This window comes from Lithobates pipiens, unplaced genomic scaffold (genome assembly GCF_037356315.1).
Source record: "Lithobates pipiens isolate NorthernLeopardFrog02 unplaced genomic scaffold, aLitPip1_a1.2 Scaffold_19, whole genome shotgun sequence".
NCBI classification, from domain to species: Eukaryota; Metazoa; Chordata; class Amphibia; order Anura; family Ranidae; genus Lithobates; species Lithobates pipiens.
Genome location: NW_027507764.1, coordinates 103,627,823 through 103,647,716, shown reverse-complemented (window position 1 = coordinate 103,647,716; position 19,894 = coordinate 103,627,823). Strand labels below are relative to the sequence as shown.

At 44.3% G+C, this 19,894-nt stretch overlaps 1 protein-coding gene across 4 annotated transcripts in view; it reads right to left on the bottom strand.

Moving 5' to 3' along the window:
- The window catches only part of DIP2C (disco interacting protein 2 homolog C), a 689,547-nt gene extending 669,861 nt beyond the window's left edge, over window positions 1-19,686 (bottom strand). For all 4 annotated transcript variants that reach the window (XM_077491128.1, XM_077491125.1, XM_077491127.1 and 1 more), the window contains exon 1: window positions 19,076-19,686. In XM_077491128.1, coding sequence (XP_077347254.1) covers window positions 19,076-19,160 — 85 coding nt within the window. In that variant the 5' untranslated portion in view covers window positions 19,161-19,686. The remainder of the gene's footprint in view (window positions 1-19,075) is intronic.
- Window positions 19,687-19,894: the final 208 nt, after the last annotated feature.

Below are 19,894 nucleotides of genomic sequence, written 5' to 3'. Positions count from 1 at the left end.
CCCATCAGTGTCACCCATCAAGGGCCATCAGAGCCGCCTTATCTGTCCCCATCAGTGCAGTCTATCAGTGCCCACCAATGAAGGAGAAAAATTACCTGTTTGCAAAATTTTATAAACTATGAAACATGATTTATTTTTTCTAAATTTTCCATCTTTTTGTTTAGCAAAAAACAAAAACCCCGTAAGTGATTAAATACCACCAAAAGAAAGCTCTATTTGTGTGGATTTTTTTTTTATAAAAACTGTAATTTGGGTACAGAGTTGCATGACCGCGCAATTGTCATTCAAAGAGTGACAGCGCTGAAATCTGAAAATTGGTCTGGGCAGGCGGGGAGGGGGGGGGGGGGGGCTTAAGGGAAGGTAACCCCCTGACATGCCGCATTTGGCATGCAATTATTTTTTTTTTTTTTTTGGGCGGAAATGCTCTTTTTAGAAGACTTCCAGCTCCCACTTCCTCCCGGGGCACTGCGGTGCCGGAAATAAGTTCACCTCCCCGTACCTCTCGGCAATCATCTGGGACACGTCACAGATGATTGCCCAGCCAGTCACAGAATGCAGCGTGGCTCGCGCATGCACAGTGTGTGCCCTGCTATGAAGCCACAGCCGGGTGCCCACAGTGACAATGCTGGCGCCGCAGAGAGGTGCCGGATCGCTGGACCCTGGGACTTTTTTGGGGGGGGGGGGGTGCGATTTAAGCTTTCCAGCAGAATGGAAGATTTGTACTGGGAGAAGGGAGGGATTTATGCTTAGGCGTAAGCATGCAGGTTAGTGCTCAGTGTTTTTGTGGGGAGGATTTTTGCTTACACATAAATGTTCATACATCTTTGGGGGGGTGCAGTTTGGCATGTCTGCCCATGTCTGCCCTGGTCTCTAGATGGCCCTGTACCGGCGCTGACTGACGGCATTCAGTTCACAGTGCTGACCCCCCCCCATGCACACTGAACTACTGGAGCAAAAGTTTACCAGAGGTCAATATCAAGATTTTTACAAATGCCAGTAGTATATAAAACACAATTAAATATTTGTTAAATATTTGTTAATATGTAGCTGGATTATATTGTGCAAAACAGGAAACTAGTAGTCAAGCACTAAGGCAAAGATGGTGGGCCTCATCTACCAGCACTTGAGGGAACACACCTTTTTTTTGTCCATGCCCAACAGTGTCCTTTCATTCTCATATTGCTTTTAAAACAAAAGTGACATTCTGACTAGTGTTCCTGGTTGTTCTTCAGAAACAAATAAATAAGGGCCAAGAGATTTCTTCTATGATTTTTTTTTTTTCTTGGCCAACATAAAAGCTCCATTCCAGAGAAGTATATATGGAAGTTATATTCTATATCCACAGTATGTTAAAAATGCATGGCTGATGTGATGCAGAATGACTCTTGGTATTTCCCAGTGTGCCCACACACCCAGCAACAGCTGAATGACAGTCATGCTTGCCTCTGTGTAGCCCATCCACTTTATCAGGACAACAAGCTGTTCAAAACTCTATGACAAGGTCTTTCAAGGAGATGGAATGAATCGGAAAAGCAAATAAATACAAGAAAAAAATGTTTGTAAACCAACCCACGCACCGGAGCTGGTTACCATTCAACCTGCCACTATCAGATCTTGAAAAGATATTTTTCCACTACAAATAAGTACATTTTTACAGCCATAAAACCAACCAACAGAGACCAAGAGATAATAGATAAAAAAGTTCCCATCTTCCAGGCTGACCTATACCCTAGATCAGGGAACTCCAAACTACGGCCCTCCAGCTATTGCAGAACTACACGTCCCACAAGGCATTGTAAAATGCTGACATTCACAGACATGACTAGGCATGATAGGAATTGTATTTCCTGAACAACAGAAGGCCTTAGTTTGGAGACCCCTGCTCTAGATAAAAATGCAAAGCTCCAGCGCCCATTCACACTGGTGTGTTGCAGTAAATCGCGGTAAAATGGACGGTACCACAATCCACAGTGAAGCATAATACAAGCCCTGGAATTCATAAAGACTGGCACCAACAGATTTTGCGAAAGTGTCTCTCATGCGTTCTAATAGTAGCGATGAACGTGTCAAATTCATGTACATTTCTAGGAGCGCGAATTTGGAGCATGCTGCACCCCTTGTGGTGCACAGAATGCACAAAAGAGACTTTCGCTAAATCGGTTGGTCTTAATTAGCTAAACGTTCATAAGATACGAACTGTTATTTTATTGTGAATTTAGCACATTCAATGCACCACAAAGTAAAAATGGCATATTTTAGATCTGAATTTGGTACAAGAGTCACTGTCATAACCAAAAGTGTTGCACCAAGTTTACTTACATTAAAGTGACAGGAGGGGTTAAAGCGATATTAAAGTCTTTTTTTTTTTTTAAACAGCCATGCCATACTTACCTGTTCTGTGTAGTGGTTTTGCATAGAGCAGCCCGGTTCCTCCTCTTGTCGGACCCCTCGATGGTGCTCCTGGCCCCTCCCTCCTGTCGTGAGCCTCCACAGCAAGCAGCTTGCTATGGGGGCACCTGAGCTGTGGCTCTGTGTGTCTGTTCACACAAAGTCGTGTCTGCGCCCCACCCAGTCCATCTCGGCTCACTGGCTGTGATTGACATCAGTGTGCATCAATGTCTCCTGCTGCTGCCAAAAGCCAATCAGGAATGCCAGTCCCTGGAGAGGCAAGGCTCTCGTGGACATTTCTGGATCGTGAGGGAGCTCAGGTATTAGGGGGGCTACTGCACACAGGTTTTTTTATCTTCATGCATAGAATGTAGGACGATAAAAAAATAAAAAATAAAAACCTTGCGCCTTTACAACCACTTTGACAGCAGAAAAGTGGAGAAGCAGACTGTGCAGGACCCACAACTAGATAAGCAGGGGTTACGGCTTTAAATTGATTGGGCTGTCCTAATGCAATGCACTTTAATGGCAGAAAAATGTGTTGCGTTTTTGAAGCACAAACAGCCATTGAAGTAAGATTCTCTGCTCCAAGCTGGCATCACTCAAACTCCAGGTGTAGGAGGCAAGCTTAGCGCTCTGTATTCTCCAACCAAGAGTAGAAGAAAGAGCTGCCGCACACTGGATCAAAAGCGTCCAGGTTCATTGAAACGTCCAAAAAACATAGCAAAAGTGGAACTTCCGCTTATCTGACTTCTGGGTTCCGGGTACCTGTTTTTGACAGATACCCTGTCCCTATTTCTGCCAGACCTTACCGCAACGGGGTTCTTCAAAAGTCTGCCCCCCCCCCCTCCTTCACCTGCTGCCGGGCCAGTAAGAGAGCGTAGCGTGCTTTGCACATGAACAGTAGGCTCGGTTCGTACTGCCACAACTTGGGATCCGACCTGTGAGATCCCAAGTCGCATTACATGTGAAATCCCATGTTAGTCAATTAGAGCTGTCTTAATTAACGCTACTTAGAAGTTACTCCGACTTTACAAAAGAAACTGTACTATTTCAAGGCAACTTCTATCCAACTTGTGCCCATACTTTAATAGAAGTGGCCTCCAAGTTGGATCCTCATCTATTTGGATGTGATTTGGATCTGACATCACAGGAAGGTTACCCAGGCATTACTGAAAGTCACATCAAAGTAGTACTCAAGTCGCCATGAAGTCACACCATAACCACTTTCAGGTCGCAGTAGTGTGAACTGAGCCTTAAACCTCATACACACTACTATTTTTTTTTTTCATTCAGCCAGAAAGCAGACCACTCAGGTTGGGGCCGCTGCACTAACAATTCTATGTTAGTACAGCAATCTCCCTTGCTGTGCTATTGTGTTCTGAATTTGGAACGGGACGCGTCCCGCCAGAACACTCTGGTCAGCCGAGAGCACTGAAAGGGACCTTTTTCAGTCATGACCCTTTGACAGGGCCATGACCAGCTTCTGTTGGACCGGCTGCCATACACACGGGCCAAATGTAAGATGGATTTCTTTTGAACTGGTCGATGCCGCCCAACACTTGGGCCCATGTGTACTAGGCTTTAAAAAAGGATTAAAAAAAAAATAAAAATCCATGATTATGTATATGTATTCAAACACCCAAGTTTTTCCAAAGTTTATTACACTTAAAAGTTACAAGTACATTAAAAAAAATAAATAAATAAATAAAAATAAAATAAATAAAAATAAAATAAATAAAAATAAAATCGCTCCTTGTAATATATGTTTTCTACACCCTGTATGCAGCTTCTCCTTCTCAAGTCACGGCCGAGCCTCTCAGAGAATAAAAGTTCTGAAATAGGAGCTTCCTTTATTTTGCTTTATGCAAGTTATGATTTCAATCAGTGGAGGTGGCAGGCAGTGACACAAATCTGTGTGCGTGTACTTTGGATGCGTTCCCTTTACAATTGGGGAGGGGGGGGGGGGGGGGGGGGGAGTTGGTAAAAACGTTACTTGGATGTATATAATGATTTCAGCAGTTGTATCTTTATAATCAGAGCTGATCTACAAGACATGGCACGTGCCTAGGGGATGAAAACACAACTCTGCAATGCCTTGCATCATTATCAACAAGCAAGAAGCCAACAATCTTTGTAGCTTTAGAACATAACACAGACAAAATTGTTACACAATTACCAATCAGCATAATCAAGAAAAAGTTTTAAGAAAAAGAGAAAAAAGGAAAAAAAAAAAAAAAATGAAAAAGTGTAAGATCACTCCGACGAGGATCTGGAATCACCCCCCCCCCCCCCATGAAAGCGTTAAATAAGGAATACAATGTCAACATTGGAAGCTCCTCCCAGCTGCTGACGGGGCTGTCATGGACTGAATTTACTTTCTTGGCAGAATGCCCTCTGAAAACCGTTAGAAGAAAGAAAAGGATGAAAAAAAAAAAAAAAAAGATGAAGATGAAATCTAGAATTCTATTCCAGCTCCAGCAAAGAGAATCTCTCTGACCCAGAAGGTCATGGTGTCTATTTATGGTCAAGGAGGGAGCAGAGGGGGTTTTGGTCAAAGTCAAATGTTTGAATAGACAACAATCTTCAAAAAAAGGAGGCCAGTTAGAAGGTCTTTTCTTTCCAGTGACACTGCCACATTTCATTTCAAAAGTCACACTGTGCGATTCAATGCTGTAACAAAATTAAGCCTTTGCTACGGAGAAACTGAAACCCAAAGCATGTTGCTGGGGTCACGGGAGTGACAGCTGATGTTCCTATAAGCTACTTGTAAGCCTCGAACATTGCTCATGCACAGAGAGTAGGAACCTTGCTCACCCAAAGGGGCCCCTGCTTGGCCTTGGTATATGGCTACAAATCAAATTTTGTCAATGGGACAAAGATTCGAAATCCCTTTTTCTTCAACATCTATTAGGATCTGCTCTTTTCAGAAGTCAGAAATCTTTGCACTGACGCTCTGTGCTCCATCAAAATGTACAAGTCCACCTTTATGCCCCGTACACACGATCCGAATATTGTACGACCGTTTTCGGTTAATAATCGCAAGTAGAAATTGAATAGCTAAATAAAGTCACGAAAATTCTCATATGATATATAAAAAAATTGGAAGTGATGTCATGTGTTGTAATGTATTTGTATTGTATTTTCGGACGACAACTATACTGACTAAACGAAAATTGTACGATCTGGAATCGTACGAGGAAAATTCCTGTGCATGTCCGATTTAATAATATCGGATGAACGGTCATGATCGGCTGTCGAAAGTAGTGTACACATGATCCGAAAATCATACGATCCTTCCACGGACAACCGTTTTCGTACAATATTCGGATCGCGTGTAGGGGCCATTACGCTGGGTTTCCATCACACTATTGCGAATTCTCCACATCCAATTCGTAATAGCAGGAGATTTTGACCAGCTCTCTATAGAGCCAGTTCATGCATCTCTGCTGCAGCTCCGGTGCAAATTTGCACAGGAGTCCTGTGCGTCTTTTGGTCCGTTTCTGGTCCAAATTCAGCAAAAAAAAAAAAAAGAGAGTCAGGCTAAAAATCGTACCTGAAATGGTGAATGGGGGACGCACCGGACCCCTGTTGTGAGCCGCATGCAAAGATAGTGTGAACCCAGCCTTAGGGCTTGTCTGGCAGCAAGCATGGCAGTTTTGGGGCATTTTTCCACCCATGCCATACTAAACACGGCTTCTCCTGGGTAAGAGCGTTTACACACACACGCATATGACATATTTTCTGAACACTGAAGTTTCACATTCAGGAAATACATTGTAGTGTGCTTATGGTGTTTTTTCATAGCTCATGTGACTCAAAAAACATATTAAAATGCAACACGCATGCGTTCTTGCTGCGTTTTTTAAAGCACCTCAATGGGGAGGTGCGTTTATTTTCCTTTTTTATTTTTTTTACCTGGCCAAATATGCACCAAAAATGCAGCAAGCAGGATTTTTAACACTGCAATGGAAGCACAATGGACCAGTGTGAAAACATACATAAAGTTTAAAGTGATGTATTTTTCTTGAGTTTTTTTTTTAATGCAAAAGTGTTTCAAAAACTGCTCAGTGTGAATTCAATTAAATTCAAATATAATATCATTTATTTATTTTTTAAATCAATTTTGGTTTCAGCCAAGTGCATCCTGAATTTTTGGTTTCAGCACTGGGATTTTCATTTCAGTGCACCACTGGTTTTTCTGCTTCTTTTGGGAGGTGCAGCATTCAAAAGTGACAACGGTCAGAGTGGACCACTAAGGCCATAATTATCTAGTGCAGGGGTGTCCCACCCGCAGCACAAGGGCCGCATGCAAGCCAAGAGAGTTCAGAATGGGCCCATAGCATGCCTGGAGGGACATCATGCAAGCATAAAAGCCACAGCAGTAGACAGGGACAAGCTAGGGACGTGCACATATGGAGGGACGCCATGCAAGCATAGCAGCGGCAGCGGCCGACAATGAGAAGCCAGGCACAGGTAGGTCTGGAGGGATGCCAGGACTGCCGTGTTTGTAATAGCACTGGCAGCAGTGACTGTATGAACTTCCGATAGCTCCAGGCAAGTAAATGTCACATGGCTGCACTTAGGAGGGTGCTGGGGTAGGCTGCACCCCTTAGATTTCTGCCCCCCTCCCCACAGGGCATACCAGTACAATTTCCAGTACATCCTTCCTAAGGACTGGTGCCCAGAACTGGACAGCATACTCCAGGTGCAGCCAGACCAGAGTCTTGTAGAGTAGGGGGAATTATTGCTTTATCCCTGGAGTTAATCCCCTTTTTAATGCATGCCAATATTCTGTTTGCTTTGTTAGCAGCAGCTTGGTATTGCATGCCATTGCTGAGCCTATCATCTACTAGGACCCCCAGGTCCTTTTCCATCCTAGATTCAAACCAAGTCCACTACAGACAGATGTAAAAATCATTGACTTTACAAAGTGTCTGTGAATTTACTGAGAGTTGGCAACCCTGGTACATATATAGTTGAAATCAAATCCCCTTATCCATCATTTTTTTTAAATTCTAGCATGGCTTCGCACATCACAAAAGAAAACTGAATCCATCAAAATAAAAACGTTGCGGATGAAGGAAGATTGTGCGAAGAAAATTATTTCTGAGATAGGTACGTTATATCAATAATCATTAGCTTGTGATCTGCCTGACTTCATACTCGTCAACTATCCTACTGTTCTGCCCTGTACACACGGTCGGACATTCCGACCACAAAATCCGTCTGATTTTTTCTGATGGATTTTGGACGAAATTTGCGTTGCATACACACGGTTGGACAAAGTTGTCGGAAAATCCGATCGGTTGAAAAGCGGTGACGTTCGTTTCGTATGACGGGACTAGGTAGAGGCCAGTAGCCAAAAGCTTTCGTCTCATAAATTTTTCTGAGCATGCATGGCACTTTGTCAGTTGGAATTCTCTACAAACAATCGGAAAAAGTCAGATCAGATTTTTTTTTTGGTCGGAAAATTTTACATCCAGCTCTCAAATTTTTTCCGGTGGAATTTCCGCCGGAAAAAGTCCGAGCCCACACACGATCGGATTTTCCGACAACATAATCCTATCGGACTGTTTCCGTCGGAATTTCCAACCGTGTGTACAGGGCATTAGTGTATTTTATGTGTGGTCCAAGACAATTCCTCTTCTTTCAATGTGGCCCAGGAAGGTCAAAAGGTTGGCACCCCTGACCTAGCGAATTTCTCTTTAGCTGTGGTCCAGTCGGTTCAGTGTAGCAGTCATTACTATGGAGACCACCATTTTATTAATGTCTCCGGAGAAATAATGGGTAACTGGAACAAGCAAACATCACCACTGCCAGTAGTAGAGTGCCCATCATCAGTGAGCATGGACTGGTTGGCCTCTTGAGGTGCCGCCTGTTACTTTGTACATCTATGGTTATGGCAGGAGTGGGTGTCGCAGAAGGTATCTTGGGGACCGTGTTATCCTGCCGTCCATGTGGCGTGTGTCTGAGCACCTACCAGGATCCCGTGTCACTGGGTTGTGGCCACTGAGCACGCAGACGTTTTAAAAAAGGGACACACACTAGCAAACGTTTTGAAAGTGCGAGGCAGGTTTTCTAGGCTTTCACAAGCGTTCAGTTTATGCTGCCAGGGAAGACAAATGCTTTGACTTTACCAGGATGGTGCAAAGAGAACGGGGGGCTTTTGTCCAAAACAGCAAGTTTTATTCTTTCTTATATTTTCCAGTGGAGGCAAAGGACTGGTAGCCATGGGCAAGTAAACATGTGAAAGATCTGAAGCGATAAAAGATAATCACCTATTGGTTGTTAATTAACTTTGCATATTGATTTTTCACTTATTACATATGCCCAAGGGGTGTTCTGCACGACCGGATAGCAAGTAAGTTGTCTTTAAAGACATTATCAGACCTATTCAATGAGACAAAGCTAAAGTGCAAAATGAAGTAAAACATAGCAAGTCAGAAGAAAAATGGACTGTCATTGGCCGAAGTTGCGCCGTTAGTAGATTCAAATAAATTTTATGGGCTGCCTTAAAGTGTATGAAAAGTCAAACTTGTTTTCTTGCTGTTGTTTTCTTGCTAGTTAGGCTGGCACTTGTTGTGCTGGCCTAATCAGCACTGTGCTCGTTAGGCCGGCACAGTGGCTTAGTGATTAGCACTTATGTCAGGGCACTAGCTGCATGGCGTTTGCATGATCTCCCCGTTTCCTCCCATGTTCCTGAACGTCAATCCCAAGATAAGAAATGCTGGGAAGGCAATCTAATGCCACATACACACGAGCGGAATTTCCGCAGGAAACATCTTGGATGGTTTTTCCGACGGAATTCCGCTCAAGCTTGGCTTGCATACACACGGTCACACAAAAGTTCGCTGAACTTTAGACCGTCAAGAACGCGTGACGTACAACACTACGAGCCAAGAAAGTGAAGTTCAAAGCTTTCCGAGCATGCGTTGAATTGTTTCCGAGCATGTGTAGGAATTTTGCGCATCGGAATTGGTACAGACGATCGTAATTTCCATTTGGAACTTTTTCTAACCAAAAAATTGAGAACATGCTCTCAGTCTTTTGCTGGCTGGAATTTCGCCAGCAAGTCTGATGGAGCATACACATGGTCGCATTTTCGGACCATAAGCTCTCATCTGACTTTTGCTGGCGGAATTTCCGCTCGTGTGTACGAGGTATAACTTGTGAAAAATTGCCAAGAAAATTATATGCAAAAAAGGTACCAAAGTGTTTCTGATATGGTGCCCAGGGAGCTGGCCCATAGAACTGCAGAGAGTTGGATACAACTAAACAGATATATACATACTGTACAGAGAAGGGGTAGAACCTCTGTCAACTTTATTGCTGCAATAAAGAGAAAACCGGCACACCAAGAAAAAGATTCGGAAGCAGGATTTTCTGAAGTTCCAATTCAGAAAAATAGATACACATCAACGTTTTGATAGCACAGCCGCCGCCTTTTTTTTAAATGTGCAGATTTAGCCAGTGTGACTTGTCATGCACTATGACAGTTGAATGTGGGTTTCCTCGCATCCAATTAGCATAGCAGGAGATTGTGACCGGCTCTCTATGGAGCCAATCCACAGATCTCAGCAGCGGCTACCATGTGAATTGCTCAGGAATCCTGTGCGTCTTTTGGTCTGTTTCAGGTCCGAATTCAGGCAAAAATTTGTGCTGAAATTGGATATTAATCGTTTGCGGAACCAGCCGTCGCAGTTTTACTGAGGCAGGTTGGTTCCACTGCGCAGAATCACATTATATTACGTGATCTTGCGAGGCTTGCATAGCAGGCGCGTGCCCGCCGTGAGCCCGACCACGGATCCCGCGGACTCTATGTCTGCGAGGATACCCGCCATCGTCTCATGGAGAGGAAGAACGGGGAAATGCTGATGTAACACAAGCATCTCCCCATTCTGCCTAGTGACATTGTCACTGATCACCTCTCCCTGTAACAGGGAGAGGTGATCAGTATTCTGTCACAGCTAACCCCCCCCCCCCCCCCCCAGTTAGAATCACACTGGTTAACCCTTTCACTGCCCGTGAAATTTTTACAGTAATTAATCCAATTTTATAGCATCGATCGCTTTATTAATGCCAATGGTCCCAAAAATGTGTCAGTGTCCAATGTGCCGTAATGTCGCAGTCATGATAAAAAATTAATTTAAAAAAAAATGTATAATAAACGCTGATTGCCGCCATTACTAGGTAAAAAAAAATAATTAATTAAAACACCATAAAACTATCCCCTATTTTGTAGACGCTATAACTTTTGCACAAACCGATCAATAAATGCTTATTGTGATCTTTTTTTTTTACCAAAGATATGTATAATACGTATCGACCTAAAACGGAGGAAAAAAAATTTGTTTTATATATTTTTTGGGGATATTTATTATAGCAAAAAGTAAAAAATAATGCTCTTTTTTCAAAAGTCGATATTGTCGCTATTATTTTGTTTATAGCGCAAAAAATAAAAACCGCAGAGGTGATCAAATACCACAAAAAGAAAGCTCTATTTGTGGTTAAAAAAAGGGCGTCAATTTTGTTTGGGAGCCATGTTGCACGACCACGCAATTGTCAGTTAAAGCGATGAAGTGCCGAATCGCCGAAGTGCTCTGGTCTTTGGCCAGCCGAATCCTCCGGGGCTGAAGTGGTTAAACGGCGAATGAGGACCTACCGGACCCCTGCTGTGAACCCAGCCTCAGAAATTTGGGGGAAGGCTGAGAGCAGTAGAAGGGACTTCCTGAATTAAGAATACATACTTGAGCCCAGGTTCACACTGAGCTGCAGGAATGAAGCCATGCGACTTCAGCTGAACTCATGCGATTTCAGTCAAGCATGTCAGTCCCGTTTTCGACTGCGATTTCACAGACATCTGTGCGGGTTTTGCACCTCGAAATCGCAAAAAGTAGTACAGAGACTACTTTCTGAAATCGGTGCTGCGTCGCACCGATTAGAACAGTTCCATTCCTGGCAATTCCTGCCGATATGACATGTCAAATAGCACCAATGTGAACCAGGGCTGAATATAAATTTTTTAAACCAGAATTTAGTGTAAATTTAACCACTTGCAGATTTAGTGCTAGAGGGTGGCCGCACTGCGTAGACTCATATTTATGTGATTCTACACTTCCAGGTAGGGGACGTACCACTTCTGCTGTGATTTGTCACAGTAAAAGCCAATCAACAGGTGTGGGTGAATGGATGTCTGCCAGTCCCCGCTGATCGTCGGGAAAACACACAGAACAGAACTCTGCCTATGTAAACAAGGCAGAGCTCCTTTCTGACAGGTGGAAGTGATGGATTGTCTTTCCTTGCAAAGCAGGAAAAGAAAATCCATCACTTGCCTTAGTAAAAGCACCTCACATAAAACACTGGCTAGGCATACATTTAACCCTTTGATCACCCTAGATGTTTAACCCCTTCCCAGCCAGTGTCATTAGTACAGTGACAGTGCATATTTTTTAGCACTGATCACTGTACTAGGGTCACTGGTTCCCACAAAGTGTCAAAAGTGTCCGATTGTCTGCCGCAATATCACAGTCCCACTAAAAGTTGAAGATCATTGCCAATAACAGTATTAAAAAAAATTCCAGCATATATCCCATAGTTTGTAGACGCTATAACTTTTGTGCAAACCAATCAATATATGCTTATTGTGATTTTTTTTTTTTTTTTTTTTTTTTTACAAAAAATATGTAGCAGAATACATATCGGCCTAACTTTGTGAAGAATTTAGATTTTTTTAAATTTTCATTGTATACGTTTTATAGCAGAAAGTAAAAAAATTGTCTGTCTTTTTTTATTTATAGTGCAAAAAAATAGAGAGTTGCATGACCACGCAATTGTGGGAATCTTCCGGAGGTCAATTGGTTAAAAGTGACTGAAAATTCAGAATCCTGAGCTGTCACAATAAAGAGGAACAAAGTGGACACTGGTGATAGCTGTCTAGGAGGGGGACTTTCCTTACTTTGAAGATGGATTTCTTTTCACTTCCTGTTGTGTCTGTGGGACAGGAAGTAAAGATACATGATATACATAGAACTCCGGTAAGAGCTTTACCTATCCCCTACTCTGTTCTAAACTAAAATTAAAGGTTTTTGCTTTAAATACACTTTATCTGGGTGCACCCTAATGCATGAAAACGAGCATGTTAACACACAAGAGTGTGTGTGTGTAGAATTCAGTTTAAGAGTACGGAGGTTTTCCTCAATTCAGGATTTTCAGAGGTTTAGCCAAAGAACCGTTAGCCCCACTACTGCTTCTCCATACCACAAGGCTTGCCAACTTTTCTAGGAAGAAATACCAGCCTGATGATCTCTTTGCTATTATTAACACTGGAAACAAGTCACAATTTTACAGGGAGACAACCATAGAGACTGCAGGAGTACAAATCAGCTTCTCCTCTCCTTGTGACCAGACAAGAAGCGACTGATGACAAGTGCAGAATGCTAGGGTGTCCAACTACCAAAATCTGGACCCTGGAGGTGATAACATAATGATGGCCACTCACTGACCCTGTGCTGGGAGTGAAGGCTGCAGTATGTTTGCTGTGATGGGACAAGCAATCAGCACTTTTAGGCCTTGTTAACACTTGTGGCTGAGGAGCAGTAAAAATGCAAGGTCAAGCCATGTTTTTACTGCTCCCCTTTAAGCTGCAAAGGCAGTGGAGGGGGGTGTACATATGTCACAGTCAGGGGGTAGCAGCACCCACTAAACAAGACCCATTAAAATGAGGATGCGCCACAAAGGCATGCAATGTACATGGTTGTGCCATGTTGGTGCTAGGTTTAGGGAGTTAAAAAGGCAGCAAGAGACAATATAGTGCCTCTTCCCTGCCTGTCAAATGTCATCTGAAGAGAGATGTGAATGAGCCCTTACAGCAAGAGCACTACTGGGGGCCAAAGAACTTTCCATTTACCTATACCCTTCTCTCATGGCTGCCATTTACCAAATGAGTGAACAATGTCCTGTAGTACTCACTGCAGCCAATCAGATGCCAAAGGTTATTTTCCTAGAAGGGGTTAGAACCAGTGGTGTATGGTTGAGTACCAGCAGCCACTGGTTACAACATTAAAGCGGGAGTCCACCGGGACTCCGCGTTTTTTTTTTTTTATTTTTTTTAAAAGCCAGCAGCTACAAATACTGCAGCTGCTGACTTTTAAATAGTGACACTTACCTGTCCAGCGCGCCCGCGATGTCGGCACCCGAAGCCGATCGCTCGCTCGGCTGCCGGGTCCCGCCGCCATCTTGGGTATGGGAATCAGGAAATGGAGCCTTTCGGCTTCATTTCCCGGTTCCCTACTGCGCATGCGCGAGCCGCGCGGCGCAATCCGGACGGTCCCCGCTGCCTCTGGGAGCTGTGTGTTTCCCAGCAGGCAGCGGGGCACTTGCTGAAGGGGGCGGGCGCTTGCAGAACGGGGCGTAACGTACGCCCCGTTCCGCAGAGAGCTAGCCCGGAAGTGGGTGCAGTTACCTGGATTATCCAGGTAACTGCACCCCCTCCCCCCTGAAAGGTGCCGATTGTGGCGCCGGAGGGGGGGGGATTCCGATGAGCGGAGGTCCATTTTAGGGTGGACCTCCGCTTTAAGGGCTCATTTACACTGGCTTCGGCTTTAACACACATTAACGGCTAGTTTACACTTGCTTCAAAACATGGCTTCGGACAGGCTTTGTTAAAGCTCTGAATGCCAGTCAAAGCTACTGTCGCTAAATAAAATGGTTAGCTTACAGTCCTGTTTACACCTTGCTTTTGCTGTCAGTGGGAGAAATAGTGCCTCATTATTGGTGTCAGTGAGAGAATTATTTCCCTATCTCTGTTGTCAGTGGGAGAAATAATGCCCCCATCTTTAGCGTCAGTGAGAGAGGGATAGTGCCCCGTCTTTGGTGTCAGTGAAAGGGTTAGTGCCCCAAGGGCCAGATAAAGACAAGCAAAGGGCCACATTGGGCCCACGGAGTTTGGAGACCCCCTGGTTTATAGTAAGAAAGTTGCAAACAGTGCTTATCTGAGTATTGTGGTATGCTACCGGCACAGATTTACAAAGCCAACACGTTTCTGTAGGAGATAACTTAAAGTGACCATACAGAATTAGATTTTCAGTTGAACCTTTGCAGAAAAATAGTTCATCAGGACATTCTTTATTACCATCAATGAGTCAGTTATTTTCATTCGAAAGCCCTTATATATTTTGTCTTGCCATTTGAATTCCAGATGTATTAAAAACAGAGTTCATTATAATATATACAATTTTTCCCAAATGTAAACCACATTCACACCTACAATTTCATTCAAGAAAAATCTTTCATCCCGCTTCTTCGAATTTGCTCATCACCGCAGTCAAAAATGAACAACGATTTGACCCCACTGACCATAATGCCATGTACACACAACCGGACTTTCCGGCAGACTAGGTCCGACGGTCTTCCGATGGACTTGGCCACACACAATCACACCAAAGTCCGATGGATTCGACCGTGATGACGTACGACCAGATTAGAATAAGGAAGTTCATAGCCAGTAGCCAATAGCTGCCCTAGCGTCGTTTTTCGTCCTTTGGACTAGCATACAGACGAACAGATTTTTCGACTAGACTCAAGTTCATCAGAAAGATTTGAAACATGTTCTAAATCTAAAGTCCATCTGATTTTTCGACAGCAAAGGTACGATCAAGCCCACACACGGTCGAATTGTCAGACTGATTGGTTCCGTCTGACTTTTGCTGTCGAAAAATCAGATGGACTTTAGATTTAGAACATGTGTACACGGCATTAGAAAATGAATCAAACGTTCCAAAAATGAAAACATTCAAATAAAATTCTACTAGTATATGGTCAGCTTAAGAGTTCCAGCCAACTAAATAGACCTGGGTGACAGTCTCCTGTTACACTTGGTTTTAACAATTTTTTTTTCCCTCACAGCAATTGTAGCCATGTTGGTGCACTCACAACAATACAGAGGAGTACCGTCCGTCCTTGATGCTTCCCCCCCCCCCCCAATCTGCAATACCAGTTACATTTTCAGGACAAAATTTTGGGGCCTACCTACTACTTCTACTGATATGGCCTACTGCTTGGACCTTGGCAGTAGTAGGTAGGCCCCAAAATCTTGTGCCGAAAATATAACCGTTAGTGCAGATAACAAAAAAAAATTAAAAAGTATCACGGACAGTACTCACTGCATGATTTTTTTTACACAAACCTGACATGTGGCGAATTTAATAAAAAAATCCTTTCTATTTTAAATTGATCAATAAACCTGCAGTATGCCTTTGGGATATTATTATAAATTTAATAATTATTATTAGGTGTAACGCAGCAACTCTTTATTTAATGATGTAGCAAAACAGCCGTATTGGACTAAGCATGCCCTAAACACAAGCTCCAACTGCAAGGGCAGCCACTCTGACTGGCGCCATTCCTCACACAACAGTGACGGCACACCTTAGGCCTATATTCCAGTACCACACAACATGATGAATACCAGCAGCATTTTATCAATGAGGCTCCACATTTTCCATCTTCCTCACTGTATTATTTATCATTTCCATCACTCAGTCTGATTTCATGCATTTTAGGTTGGATTTATCAAGCCTGTATTATAATTTATTAAACACATTTATTTTACCACATGCTATTTTGAAACTGAATGCAATGGAAGGAGAATCTAAGATAGCAGCAATAAGCACAACATTCTTTCACAGAGGCCCATAAAATGCATAGCCTGACTGGTTAAAGTGTACCCATCACCATAAAATGTATGGCAGCCATGTTATAGGTTAGAGCAGTGTTTAACAACCCTTTTAAATTTGCGTCAGCCTTTAAGAAAATGCAAAATCTCTAGGCACCCAGTGCCCCACCCTCCTCTTCATTTCAGAGTCACCTCTATACACAAGTCTCTCAATCACCACAGAGCCTCCCCACCCAATCACACAGTACCCTCTTCACATCAGGGCCCTACCTTTTTGCTCCAGCGGCATGGCAGAGGGCAAGAGGTGAAAGGTCTGGAGAAGGTGGCATTCTGTCTTCTCTGTAATGCTGGTGGTGGCCCTCCATGCCCCCTGCATGCCATGGTGCGATCAAGCTGGCCTCCATCACCATAGCAATGAATGACTCCATGAGTTCTGGCATTAGAGTGTCATTGGTTGTTGTGGTGCGGGTGGCCAGCCCACTGGCACCATTTCAACTCCTGGAGCTGATCCAGGGCAAACCGAGTCCCTGAGGACACCCTGGTTGCAAAACACTGGCTTAGGGAATAATTATGGTGGATGCTAGCTACAAGCTCAATAAGGACTATCAACATCAGTGTGGTCTACAATCTGACCCAAGGAGCAGACAGGAAAAGGTACAAAATCATATTACCACAAAAACTGGCAGGGTACACCACTGAGGGTCCTCAAACAATGTGGACCCCCTTTCATGCTCAGTGTTAGTCCACCCATGTACATATCCTTTTGCTCTGGTACCACTGGGCCAAAGTCCGTTTCCTCATGACCTAACAGAGCAACTGCACCACAGATAGAGCTAAAAGTTCACCGCCAATTTATTGTGATTTGCCACATCTTACCATTTATGCCCTCATCAGTGGCTTCTAAACATCATTATCAATGGACCCAATCCCATGCCATGCATACCAACTAAACTTCCCAGTTAGCGTCATGTTCCCCGTCAGTGATAAGTAGCAGAAAGGAAGGCCCTCCCCCCCATCCCGACCTTTTGGTACCCATGCCCTTCCCTTGCACCCCTCCAAATGGCCTCCTCCTTTCTGCCTGGCCCCTCTGCAGCTGCACAGGCAGCATGCCCACCCCTTCAATCCGCTTCTCAATTCCAAAAGCATGGACGCATTAAGAATGACAACGCAGGCCACAGAGCCTCTCTATTGCATAATGTTTTCCATTGTTTTGCAATCTTCCCTTCAATGAAATATTGTGACAAAAGAAATGCAGATTTTTTTCTGTTAGATCCCTGAAAAAAAAAAAAAAAAATTGGCACAACAGCGAACACTGCACAATGTTTTCCCATTGTTTTGCTTTTTTTGCTACAATTCAACGAACAAAAAAATAAAATAAAAATAATGATAATAATTTGGCAGAATAAAAAAAAAAAAAATAATGTATAACATTTTGCCTTTATGTTTTTTTGTTCCCAAAAGGACATTCCATGGCACCTGGTGTCATTGTTCACTGGATTGATGCTGGCACATTGTAATATGTTGGATTAAAACATATTATATTGTACAACAGGAAAAGAATTTACATGAACACTAATTCCAGCATCCAAAGCATTCCCAGAAGATCTGTACGACGGGTGAGTTCATGAAAGGGTTAACCTTTCACCATGCGTAGTTTTCACCTTCAGTAATCTGCAGGAAGAGACCCGCGTACAGCCTCCCCGATGAACAGGTTGGTGTTAGACTATTTAAAGATGGCTTCTCTCTGGATGGAGATGCTAGAAGCAGGGTTGCCATGGTGATGCCAGCAATACTTTCAATCCCTTTTGCTATAGACAGGCAATGTTGTAATTGAGATTGATTCCAGACAGTAAACAAATGTGACTTTATAGGCGAATTATTTGATCGTTATTAATTCACATAATTTAAAAAAAAAAATTAACAGAAAATGTACAGATTGCCGTGTCAAGAATGGCAATACGAATATTAACTTATTGTGCCAACGTTCAATACAAAGAAGGGGGGGGGGGGGGGGAGTCCTAAATGCCATTGTTCCACAATTTGTCACATGTAAGCTAATCCTGCGAAGGTTTCACCAGTTTGGATTAATGGATAAAAAAAAAAAAAACACACAAAAAAAAAAAAAGAAGAAGGAAGCACACAAAAGGAAATCAGGCTAGTGAGAAGTATGCCATAGATAACAGCGGCTGTCAGTGATCCTGGGCACATTGTGCTGGCTGTAAATGATATTTTTAGGCAGGGAATATTTTCCACATCTCTTATCTCCCCCAGCACTGACATGCCAGGCTAAATGCAACACAAGTGTCAGAGGACTGCATCTCAACAAATGCAATCCAGCTGCTGCCCCCCCCCCCCCTTCCACACAAAGAGCAGGGACCCTGGGCACGCTGGGGGAGGCATGATTCCAGGACCCTGGGCACTGGGGGGGGGGGTCATGATTCCAGGACTACAGCGCCCATTGATCACTACTACTGCATGGAGGAAAAGGGGGGGGGGTGGGATCAGGATGACATCTTTAACCCTTTAACAGTCAAAGCGCGAGAGCGAGGCCCTGATGACAGCTCCAGCACACACTGAGCCATTAACCCTCAGCATGCCAGGAAGAAGCCTACTTACATGCCAGGGCCATCAGACTGCAAGGGTTAAGATTGGATTGGGGTGGGGGGGGGGAGCATGATTTCAAGGCTACAGTGCCCATCCATCCCTATTACTGCATGGATAGAGGGGGAGGGATCAGGATGACAGCATTAACCCTTCAATGGTCAAAGAGGCCCCAATGACAGCTCCAGCACACATTAAGATATTAACCCCCTGCATGCCAGAGGTCAGCCTATTAGCACCCTGGAGTGAAAGGGTTAATATTGGATGGGGGGGGGGTGGGCAGGATGATGGATGCATTTGCTTAGATAATGGGCTGGCATCCCCCCCCCCCATCCATCCAGGATGCAATGGAGGGGCCCCTCTGCAGCCGATCAGAGGGCACACACAGGGCTGGGCATGCATACTCCTTACCTTCAGACAGCTCCAGCTCCAGCTCGGCCAGCCTGGCTCTCACCTCCAGGGGAAGGGACACGGTGTCCAGGCTGCGATCCGCCATTGCCCAGTGCTAGATGTTGGGGGGGGGGGGGTGCAAAAAGCAATCGCAGCACTCAGTCTCCCCCCAGCTCTGCCTTTGTCAAGGTCTCCTCAGCCAGGCATGGGGGGATTATTATTTATTGCACTGATTTCTTCCTATCCTCCTCCTGTGATCAGCGATCGATGCGCACCGATCGCTACGTCCAGCCCCCGTGCACCCCTTTGCTCTGAGTGTGTCAGCGGGGTGTGCGGTACATCAGGCCGGATCACAAAGCAGACGGGCAGCCCACCCTGGCAGGTCTGCAGATCATTCTGCTCGCTGTGCTGCTCTCTTCTCCAGCGGGGAGGCAGGGAGGGAGGGGCCGCCTCTCATCCACACACACTGACACCTTAAAGACGCAGAGCCCCGGCACTGCACTCCCCGCTCCTCCTGCACCACTCATGCAGCTGGCTGCACTCTCTGCCCCCTCCCGGGCACTCTCACTGCATGCTTTGCTGCATCATTTTCCCAGCCAAGCCATATGTGCAGCTTGCCATTGGTGCTGCTCCCACGTGGATAAGGCGGTCATGTGACCCACATTTGACATCACCAAGTGTGAAATGTCACATTTCATCTCCTTCATCTATCCCCCCCTCCAAGACCTTCCACCTTGTGGTGTTTGTATCTCACAGGAAAATGGAATTCCAAGAACAATGGACCCCTATTTATTAAATGTTCTTCTGTAACAAGCAATAGCCAACCAGTGACCAAGAGAC